Source organism: Canis lupus, chromosome 14, assembly GCF_048164855.1.
Source record: "Canis lupus baileyi chromosome 14, mCanLup2.hap1, whole genome shotgun sequence".
NCBI lineage: Eukaryota > Metazoa > Chordata > Mammalia > Carnivora > Canidae > Canis > Canis lupus.
Genome location: NC_132851.1, coordinates 20,937,495 through 20,949,597, shown reverse-complemented (window position 1 = coordinate 20,949,597; position 12,103 = coordinate 20,937,495). Strand labels below are relative to the sequence as shown.

General features: G+C 35.9%; 1 protein-coding gene across 4 annotated transcripts in view; it reads right to left on the bottom strand.

The window, feature by feature from the left end:
- Positions 1–12,103, bottom strand: part of COL14A1 (collagen type XIV alpha 1 chain) — a 216,156-nt gene that overhangs the window by 192,417 nt on the left and 11,636 nt on the right. For all 4 annotated transcript variants that reach the window (XM_072774345.1, XM_072774344.1, XM_072774346.1 and 1 more), the window contains exons 2-3: positions 6,649–6,774; positions 71–187 (exon numbers count right to left, since the gene is read on the bottom strand). In XM_072774345.1, coding sequence (XP_072630446.1) covers positions 71–187; positions 6,649–6,736 — 205 coding nt within the window. In that variant the 5' untranslated portion in view covers positions 6,737–6,774. The remainder of the gene's footprint in view (positions 1–70; positions 188–6,648; positions 6,775–12,103) is intronic.

The following is a 12,103-nucleotide window of genomic DNA, read 5'->3' as shown; positions in this document are numbered from 1 at the left end:
CTTCACATGTTTAGTTACCAATGTGTAAGAAGTTGCCAATGCTCTAGAAAACACAATCAACTGTTTTTACCTGAAGCTGGAGTCACAAGAAGTTTGTATCCACCAAATTTCCCCCTTGGAGGCTTCCATGAAATCTGTATACTGTCATGAGATATTACATTATATCTTAACCGTGTGGGTGGAGCCACTGCAAAAGAAAAAACAGTAATTGTTTACATGTTGGAACACTGGAGCTTCCATTAGTTAAACTGAAGTCAACATAATGAAATCAAAACATATGACTTCATCAGCCTCAAGATATGCTCTTTCTATAACCCCATTAATGAATTGATCAGTTCGCACAATGATACAAACCAAAGAGCATCTGTTTCTTACTCAAGAGATAAGCATTTATCAAATGGTACTGACCTTATGACAAAGACCAATGATTGAGGGTTAAAATTTAATACTCTAGTTTAAATTGAAGCCAATCTTGTAAAATGCATTCATTATGTTACAAGGATGATTTTTTTTTCAACTCGGAACATGTGAGCTTTTAAAATCTATTCCACTGGGACCTGTTTTATGCCTTCAGGGTTTTCACGTTAGTAATCCAGTATTTTTTACGATAAGGTCATTTAAGAAGGTTGTCATGGACATATTATAGTAATAAGATCTTTATTTATAAACATTTGAGAGATTATAAAAGACCAAAATAAAAAGAACCAAATAAAAGATAATTATATTTTACACACTTTGATCCATTCTTGAGGTGTAGTTGATTTATATCTTTCAGAAAGAAACACAGCATATGGTCATGAACCATGCCAGTACATTTAATCCTTTCTGATAGTTCATAAAATGGATAGGTCTCTATTACTTTTGTGTATGTCATTCAAACTTCAAAACATGTTTTTGGAACTCTACATCAGTGTTCCAGAATTTCAAAAGAAATATTTTAATAAGATTTTAATTACATAGTACCAATATTAGTTTGTCAAAAAAGAAAAGCTTTCATGTAACAGAAGATTTAACACTACCCACTTTTATGCCCTATCTTTCTTTCTCACTTTAGGAAACAGAAAGAATGGGTGGGGGTGGGGGAAACAAACATTCTCCTTAATAGGCATGTGGCACAATATGAGGTTTGGACATTAATTTGACTCCAGTTATGTCACTTATTAGATAATAATCTTGAGTGATCATTTCTTCCAAAGCTCTATTTTTAGAAAAGGTGACAGCAATGCATTCTGCACAAGATAGATGGCAAACGTACAATAGGATAATGGGTATACGCAATGTAATAGGTGGTCAATAAATGTTTCCTCCTCCTGCCCTCACTTCATTAAAGGGGTGAACTCAAAAGCTCATTTAATTCTCACAAAAATACACTGATATCTGAATTTTATATATAAGAGAACCAAAGAGAAGCTAGAGACTTGCCCAAGTTCACATACTGGTGAGTGACAATCCCTGACCCCAATGAAATGCTCTGTTTCTTTGGCAGAAGAGCCATCTCAAGAAGGCACCCTTCACTGAGCTAGATGAATAAGTGACTTACTCTACAAACTACCCACTCATCCAAAATCAATAAGCAATGAAATAGACAATCTTAAGAGTAGGTATTCTCCTTCTACTGCCCTTTACTACTTCTAGTAGAAAATGCTAGCCATGCAAAGCAAAAACATTAACTTCCCATTCTCAATTTGAATGGAAGAAAGAATTTACATTTCTCTCGTTTATGGGAAAATATGGATTTATCATAACTATTTTGAAATTCAAGAGGAAGGTGGCCAAACCTAACATTTGGATGAACCGAAGAACTATTACTATTTTGCTTAATCTGGAACTTGGCGAGAATAATCTATGCATAGGTAGGCTCCTATTAATTATGGAAGAAGATGTAAAATAAGAATTAAAGCATTTTAAATATATCCAGTTTCTTGGCCAAATCTTGCCAGTGGGCTTGTAGACATCATTGGCCATGCTTATTACAAAGCTCTGCATGAATGTTCTGGCAAAATACAGCTGACATGCCTAGGAATCAGCAAGTGGAGAAGAACAACAAGCAGGATGAAGGCCTCAGTCTAGACCATTGTAAGAGGATCAACCAATTCTATCGGTACCCCAGGGATGCTGACTTCTCAAGGAGGGCAAATAAGTCAATGACATTCAGAATTCCTAGATTAAAGATGAGATATCTTTACAGCATTTTCTACCCAGGCTACTGTTCTTTAAATGTGGTCTGAATTTACAGCCATGCCACATATTTTTAATCAATAGCTCCAGTCTTCTGAACCCCCAGGAGAAAGTGAAGATGACAATGACCATGCTCTGATCCCATGGATCATGCCCAGACAATACAGATGGTACTCCAGACCCAGAGTGGCATTGGCTTCCATTAAACTACTCTTGGAAACACAGCTTCCGCAAATGCAACAGCTAAATCCATCGGTGTTCAACTTTTTAAACAATTTACAAGTGATACATATGACGGCACTCCTATTAGAACTGCTGGCAAAAGGCAATACCACCATTCTCTTTTAACAACAGACCACATTCATTGCCTATATAAGCAAAAATATTCTCACAATCAGTAAATAAAAATCTGGGTTAGACACAAAGTTCACATTTCCTTTATATTTTTTGCCTTTAGGGGGGAAAGAGTGAACAGAAAAAATGCTAGTTAAGAAAGAAGGAGGAATGAGATCATAGTTTCAAACTTCAAAGTTGGTTATTTTCTCTGTATGGAAGACACTGGGACTTGTGCCAGAGTGAGATAGCAAAGATTGACAGAAACACTGTAAATGCAATGTAGAAATAATTGTTCTTATCTCATGAAACAAAAAGTTGGGTATATTCATTGCCAGACCCATTAATTATCTTTTTGCAAGCACAAAGGAGGTGCTTCTATACGTACACTTAACTTCCAATAATAATTATAAATGCTGACATGAATTTGACTCAGAATTTAATTCATATCAGTTAAAATTCTAAGCTTTTAAAGAAGACAAAAAACAAGTGTAAAGTTTGCTTTCTAGTACACAGCAAGAACCCAGGGCAAGCCAACCAACTCATTCCTTGCATGGTGAAGCCAGGCTTCCTGTGTGGGATTGAGCCAAATACAACATTTGTGAATATATGTATTACATCCTGAAGGAAAATTGAGGAGAAAGAATGAGAAGGATCCATTCCTTATTTTCCTCCCTACTACAGGGTTTGGCTTGTTACTGAATGTATAGAGCTATTTTTGTTTTGTTGTGCTGTGGGTGTTTTTTCTTTTTGAGAGGGAATTTTTTTTAAACCCCAAATTTCACTACAATTATTCTCATAGAAATCAAATCTATAGTCAGAAAAATGAATGTTTATGTTATTTATTGGAGCCTCACTGTTATCAACAGGCATTTGGGAAGTTATATTTCATAATGTGACTATTAAGTGTTAACTTTCCATCCTTCTCTCCTTCCCTTCCTTCCTTCTCTCCCTTTCTTTCTTTTTTCCTTTCTTTCACTTCAACTCAACAACTGAAATCTTGTTGTTTTGATATGTGACTACCTATGCAGAGTCCTTTTTTTTTTTTTTTTTTGAGAGCCTGTGCATGTGTTTTGGAGGGGGGTAGGGAGAGGTAGAGGAAAAAGGGGGAGAGGGAGAGAATCCTAAGCAGGCTCGAAGCCCAGCACAGAGCTGAGGCTGGGCTCCATCTCACCACCCTGAGATCATGACCTGAGCTGAAATCAAGAGTCAGATGCTCCACTGACTGAGCCACCCAGGTACCCTCAAAGATTTATTTTTAATAAAATATTTTCTTTAATTTCCTGAAACACTACTTTTTTTTTATTTAAAGATTTTTTTTAATTTATGATAGAAAGAGAGAGAGAGAGAGAGAGAGAGAGGCAGAGACACAGGCAGAGGGAAAAGCAAGCTCCATGCAGGGAGCCCAACCTGGGACTTGATCCTGGGTCTCCAGGATCACACCCTGGACTGAAGGCAGGCGCTAAGCAACTGAGCCACCCAGGGATCCCTCTTATCCTTTTCAAACTTAATTACTTAACTTCAACTTTAATGATATGAGCTACTTCGTTACCTCCCAGCAATTTTTTTTTCTTCTAGTGTCCAGAAAAAGTTTTTTATTTTAAGATTTTATTTATTTATTCATGAGAGAGAGAGAGAGGCAGAGACATAGGAAGAGAGTGAAGCAGGCTCCATGCAGGGAGCCCGACATGGGACTCGATCCCGGGTCTCCAGGATCTTGCCCTGGGCTGAAGGTGGTGCTAAACTGCTGAGCCACCAGGGCTGCCCAAAGTTTTTTTTATTTGCAACCAAAAACCTCTGACTGATCTAGATGGAATAGTATGGGCAGTGAGAATGTGTTCTCTTTCAAAACGTAGTTTTAGGTACAGTATCAATAGAACAACATCTTATATTTATTAAGTAAATGACCTTTAAGCAGCAGAGTATTTGGCTTATTTTTCCAAGTGATCTAAAAACACCCAAACAAACAACAAAAACCTTGGCTTTTTATCTCGGTCATTTTTCAATTAAATGCACTGCCCAGGGGCGCCTGGGTGGCTCAGTTGGTTAAGTGTTGACTCCTAATTTCAGCTCAGGTCAGGATCTCAGGGTCCTGGGACTGAGCCCTGGGTTGGACTCCGAGCTCACCAGGGAATCTGCTTGAGGATTTCTTTCCCTCTCCCTCTGCCCCTCCTCTTGCTCTCACTTTCTCTGGGTCTCTCAAATAAATAAACAAATCCTTTTAAAAAATGTACTTCCCAATGTTCTATAAATAGGAGAACTTAAAATTTTAGAGAAATTTACTGTGGGATATACTGGGGGGGGGTTCTTTTTATCTTGCTTAGAACCTACTATGTTACATTTCATGACCTATTATAAAGATGCTGAAAATAGCAGTAAAGAAAATATTCTCAACTGTCCAAATATGTTTGACTACTACTAACAACAAAAAATATGTATTAATTTCTTAACACGGGGATCTTTACAAAGTTAAATCTAGCCCTGATGCAAAGTCTTCAATTTTATATGTTTGAGGTTTTTAATGACAGTTACTTTATCTTCAGTGGTTTCTGCTTGTAACCATCCAAAATAAACATTGCTGGAAACAAGTACAGATTTACTATGAAATACTGAGAAAATATTAGTCCCACCATTCTGTGATGCAATACACACTTTTTTTTTCTTACAGCCAACACAATATGTTTTCTGTGTTCCAGTTCATTTAACAACTTGTCTTAAAAAAAAAAAAAAGATGCTGGAATAGTCTAGCTATAAACAGCTATTTTGAGCCAATGTAGGTTCACATTCTCTGCCAGGATGGCCATTCCTGAATTACGTTAGACTAAGGTGGCAACTCTGAGGGGCTTTGTGATTTTCCTGCCCTTTGTTCCAAAGGACTTGTGTCTCATATCCCACAGCATAGATGGCGGGTTATCTGGGATTTCTAGGATCACTGCTGAAAGCGTTCTTGTATTAATACAAACAGGAGAAGAAGAATTTGTCTGTTTCCTATGTGCTGCATGAAGCAGTTGGAAATAGGGCTTTAACACTATTTGAACATGCAAAGGGTCAAGTTCCATGCTTTTCCAAACAAGCATGCCTCACTTTAAGGAAGTAGGGTGTGGTGGTTCTTAACATTTGACTTTTCTATAACCATAAATTCCAAACATTAGACATTTAACACTCCTAAAATAACGTTCCTTATCACATTAGGATTTCCTTGCTAAGCTGATGAATGACTATTTCAGCACTAACATTTCTGTTTTTGCAAGATTAGCACGTTTACCTAGTAATAGAGTTTTGCTCACTTATACATGTTGTGCACTTCAGAGGTTAGCACACTGTATCTGCAAAAGCCCAGATAATAAATATTTCAGGCTTTGCACCCTACAGTCTCTATCACAACTACTGGACTTCACAATGTGAAGCAGCCACAGACATATGTAAATAAATATCTGCATTCTAATAAAATTTTAATGACAAAATCAAGCAGTGGGTCGGATGTGGCCCATGAGAGGTAGTTTACGGACTCTTAACATACTTAAAAAAAATGAGTAGAAATTGAGAATAAAATTGCAGACCTAAGTAATACAAATAATAGATTTCAAAAACTAAGTTCAAATAAAACAAAGCTAAAATCTTTGGAAATGCTTAAAATGGCATATCATCAGCCTCTGTCAGGCTTTTAGTGACCTTTATGCTATGTGCTAGTTTCTAAAGAAAGGAATAGAATAATTAAGTAGGAAGTGGTAGCTATACTTTGTAGACCTTCTATTTAAGAGACAAGGCATGACTAGGGTAGATATCTACACCCATTATAGCTTCTCATTAATGGAACCGATTTTGGAGCATGTGAATTTGACTTTTACAAATTAAATCTGCACAGTCTTTCCAGAAGCATGTGAAGAACAAGCTGTTTAACAAACCACCACAAAATTACTATGCTTAGTCACTGGTGAGGGCTTAACCCTCATCAAAGTTGTGGCACATTTCTACAAGGTAAACAGTAAAACTGAGTAAAAGCCAACAAATGACCCTGCCTAGAAACACAGAAGAAGCCATGAAATACTATAAGAGTAAATAAAGTAAAAAATAATAAATAGAACCAATGCATCTAGAGTCCCAGACCCTAATGATTATCTTAAAGTTTTGCATTACCTTGACCCTGGACAATGGTACAAAAATAAGCAATTGCCAGAAGAGCTGGAAACAGCCAGTATTGCATGTTGCACTGAAAAATCTTCATTTTATCCTCTGCTTTTCATATGGGATGCAGCAGCAGTCCTGGAAATAAAGAGCACAGGAATATTTTGAGAAGCCTGAAAATAGAGTATATATAGTCATCTAGGACAGGCAAATAAGCCAACACAGATTCGTAATGTGAGGAAGTAATTCATTCCCCAGAGTACCATATATTACACTCTAAAATTTAAACTGATAAAAGAAAAATTTTTGAGAAGATGTTGCAAATGTAAAGAATCATCTGAAATATTTAAGAAGCTCAGATAGTCCCCCTGACTCTTTGTAAGGCATACATTGCACAGTGTATTTTCCAAATGGATAAATTCCAAAAATTTACCTGAAATGACCATTATAACCAGACAATCACAATTTTCTTGACAGTAATGTGCTCCTCCATATTTTTCACATAAAGTTAAAAGCCCTACTGTTGCCTTCTATTGCCTACAAAGAAAAGATGATATATGGGACCTTTCCTCTGGTAATCAAAAAGAAGTTGAAAAAACCACTTGGTGCTAATATGAAATCACTTTCTGCTTTTATTACATTGGGCTGAAAAAACCAATGATCCTTTCATCTTTTCTCATAACTTTTTTCTCTCCGGTATGAATCTAAAAACAAGTCCAAGTTTTTCTTTTTCACGAGGACATAAAGAAAACCTCTAAGAAAAAGGGAGAGAGATAAAAAGGGGAAGAAGGTAGGAAAGGAAGAACAGGGAGGGAGGAAAAATGGAAGCAGAGAGAGAAGCAGCAAAGGTGCCTGGTATTAATTTACGAAGCCAGTCTACAAACTGTTGAGCACAACTCTACTACAAGCCATTATAGAGGAAAAAACTCTGAGTCCTTCCTACAGACTGTAAAAAGATATCTCAAAATTTTCCTTCTACCCAGGGCATTTTTTTCATCCATTTGTTCATTCATTTATTCATTTATTCTCTAATACTGTTTCACAAAGGATCTGAGGCGAATTTCAGATAGCAAATAGCAAATAGCAAATAATGTTTTTAGAGTGTCCGCTGCGATATTTGGGACATATTTAATTATACAATTTATTGGCACAGAGTTGTGATCTCTCAAAACCTATCTTTCTTGGTTATAGCTCCATGATAGTATCAAAGTGGTGTGTTTCTGACTTCTCCTCTCCCTCCAGAATGGAGAATCTATATATTTGTCTACTTTGTAATTTCTTTGAGAAGTTTTTCTTAACTTGTCAATATTATGTTTTTTCTAAATTTATTTCTGCATTTATCATTAGGAATTGCTTCTTTTTGCTTTTCTGCTTTTATTGTTTTATTTGCTCTTTGTTGTTCTTTGGGGTTTTTTGTTGAATTTTTAAGTAATGTAATATTATTCTTAATTTCAGGCCATTAATTTTCCTCTGAATATGCTTTGGCCACATCATAAGGCTTTAATTTCTCTTTTAACTGAAGGGTAATCTCAGTGAATGTATCAGAGTATAAGTCTATGAACTCTCAAAGCAATAGGACTGATGCACTTACACCTCTGAGATTCTGATGTTATTTCAGAGTACCCAGAGGAATAAATAATTGTACTTCTTTCAAGCAATCATTCAAAAAACAAATTTTTTGGCAAGTACTTTTTTACAATACCTAATGACAGTTTAATGTGCAACTCCTTTGTGTTCCCAATAAAAGAGATCTATACTTCCATTTTACTGTATATGATTAATCATAGAAATCTGTACTGTATTTATATGATCTAATAATCATATAAATAATCAAGTTAAGATCCCATAATTAAAATTAAAGAATGTACTCAATTTTATCTAGAGATCCCAAAAATATCTTTCCTTACCAGCCTACCATAGTTTCAAAATGCTAATTACAAAAGAATATTTCCTTAGATTGGAGCGCCTGAGTGGTTCAATCGGTTAAACATCTGCCTTCAGCTCAGATCGTGATCCCAAGGTCCTGGGATCTAGCCCAGCATCAGACTCCCTGCTCAGCAGGGAGTCTGCTTCTCTCTCTGCCTTTGCCGCTCCCTCTGCTCTGTGCTCTCTCTCTCAAATAAATAAATAAAATCTTTAAAAAATGTTTTTTTTTAAAGAATATTTCCTGGAATTATGACATTCACATACTGGCAGCTCCTTAGAATTCCTAATGGAATAGACAATACATTAAGTGCCTATCCTAAAAGAATAAGCAACACATTCAGGGACTAACATATGTATTTTATTTTATACATATTTAGCATTTTAGCTTGGGTTGATTCACTACAGATTAGTAAACCAACCTTTTGTCACAACACAGAGGAAAAGGGACAAATGGTGAATAAATTTTGATGAATCAAAGGAGGAAAGACCCTGGGGCATATGTAGAATCCTCACTCTTCAGAGGCAAAAGGAACAAGATTTAGGGGATTATCCAAAGGGATGTGAGTTGCACTTATATAGACAGAGGCACAAATACAGAGGAATTGAAAAGATATGGGAGTGGGTTTCAGCCCTACTGCAGCCAAGACATCAACAACTCTGTCAGTCACCCAGATAGCTGCCACTATACCCCCCCAAAACACCCCATCCAGTAGAACCACTCTCTCAACTCAAATAAAACATTCTCAGATTTTGTACCCCAACACTATAAACACTAGGTTTCAACCAGAACAAGGCAAAGAAAAAAGAGCAGTAAAGAAATAGGCCACATCTGTGTTCCTGGCATACACTTTAGGATCAGGGACTTTCATCAGAAACCATATGATAGTATTTTAACGTAGGACCAAAAGGTCCTTTTACAAGCCATAATCCAAAAGCCTTTCTCTGTCCTCTTTAAGACACTACAGTTCCTGGGCAGCCGGGGTGGCCCAGCGGTTTAGCGCCTCCTTCAGCCCAGGGCATGATCCTGGAGACCCTGGATCCAGTCCCAGGACGAGCTCCCTGCATGGAGCCTGCTTCTCCCTCTGCCTGTGTCTCTGCCTCTCTCTCTCTCTCTCTCTCTCTCTGTGTGTGTGTGTTTCTCATGAATAAATAAATAAAATCTTAAAAAAAAGAAAAAGCCCAAGATTCATTATAAAAAAAAAAAAAAAAGGACACTACAGTTCCTGTGTCCAGGTGTTTTGAAGCAATAATTAACAAGCCACATTGGAAATTACTCTGCATTGCACAAAATTTAATTGTAATTAATTAACTAATTCTACCCTACTCCTGGTAATCTTTTTTTAAAAAAGATTATTTATATGGAAAAATTGTAGCCATAGCTTATCTTTAAATCTTCCTTTTTGTTGTTTACTTTAAATTAGGATGAGTAATACCATATTGAGAGAAGTGGAATTTAGTTTTCCCAAGGTTTTTTGCCAAGTCTCAAATTTTTGGACAGTAAAATAGGGGCAAGAAAAATCCCAATTCCTATTAAAGTGCCATGAGATACTTTAACATTTACCAAAATGTCAAAGCCTAATTTGTTGAAACTTTGCCCAAAAGCCTGCCCAAGACAAATAACTCTGCCTTGATTTTTTTGTTGTTGTTGTTTAAAAACATGTTAAAAATGGCTGTTAATTTCTAAGTTCAGAAGGTATAAACTAAATTTTCGGAAAGCTGATAATGTCTATTACAGGTTTTCTCAAAACACTCACAATTTTGTAGTCAGTAATTGAAAACTATCCCCATTAGGACTAATTTGCCTTTCTTCTACTTCATATGTTTGTTTTACTTAATGTCATTTGTATAGTTGAGTTTAATAAGGAGCAAAGTCCCTGAGTATAGTCAGTTTTATCAAAATTCCTTAAAACATTTATTCTAAAGTTTTGTAAACCACTCATACACACACACACAGACAGTTGCACAGACTTACACATATACATACATTCAAATCTTGGAAAATGTTCTATTCAGTGAGTGCTAACTTACAAAAAAAAGTGAACTTAAACAAAATTGCTGCTAGCCATCTGGCATATGGTCTTTAGAGAGCCTGTTATTTGTAGTATTAGATACCAAAACTTTCTACTTGGAACTAAGGAAAACACAAAACTTTATACTATATAATCCCTGCCCTCAGTGATCTATTTTATTGAAAAGAAAGATCACAAGCAAACACATTGCAAAGCTACATAAGTACAAAATAGAACAAAGGCCACGAAGTGGTGGTATATATATAGAAAACTGGGAGTTAGGACCAAAATCTGCCAATATATTGTTCAGGGTCCTTGGCTTACTGGTTTAACCATTCTGACTTGGTTTCTTTATACAAAATGTGCTAATTAACATCTATCTTATACAATGATTGAGATAATGCAGATAATGTGCTTAGAACACAGGTAGAGGTAGCTCTCAAAATGTTATAACTCATTCCATCTTAGCAAAGGGTTGAAAGAACACGACAAGGGAATGATAAAGAATTTGCTACTTGAGTAGACCCTAAAGGAGAAAGGAAATGCAAGAAGTCTTTATCTACCCCATCATATTAAGGGGACTAACTTGGCAAAAGGTTTAGACAAAAACTGAAGACCCAGATAATGACAGAGACACAATTATTTGCATGGGTGAACTGCTCTAAACTTTTCAAAATACATTCCTATCTATATTTTATCATTTTCCAGATGACAGGTCTATATAGATTCAAAATAATTAACCATATGAGGATGTGGAAGATTTGACTTAAGAGCTACTCAGAGATAAATAAATAAATAAATAAATAAATAAATAAATAAAATTAAAAAAAAGACTTAGCAGTTCTAGTTGACAAGTTCATGCAAAGATTTAAAAGAAATGGGGATGTTTAAGCATGTTTTAAGCCTAGGAAAAATAAGAATCAGAGGCATATGATGAATGTCTTCAAACATTTGAAGAGCTTTCATGCAGAAAATAAAACAAGATATTTTGTGCAGCTTCTGCAAATCAAACTTGCATTACTGAAGATGTGGATTTGGATGTAAAAATTCTCCATATTTAGAACCAGTTCTTTTTTACTAGAAGTTCAGAGGCAGTAGCAGGTTGTTCTGCTCATAGCAGATGTTATAAAAGGGAAGGGGAACTGGACAGTTATGACCTCTAAGATGCTTTTCCCACCCCTCCTTTGTTTATACTTTAATGTTCACTTTATAAAAGGAGAATTTTATAGTCAATCAAAGATCTAGGTCATCATACAGATCTGTAGATTAAAAAGACTACATACAGGTCCAACGTATTACCCAGCACGTTGATGTTGTTTAGCCTTCCTTATTTCTCCTCTCCAATGAAAAAGCCACCCTCCACACATCCAGAATAATCAAAGAAGTTTCCAGGATTGGCTAATGAGGTCTACTTAAAAGCATTTCCCAGAGGAAGTTAGTGGTTATTACTCTTATCTGCTAGCATCACGACTTAGTAGAAAACAATTCTAAGTTCAGAAGAAAGAAAACCTAGTTTTGATACTATTAACTTA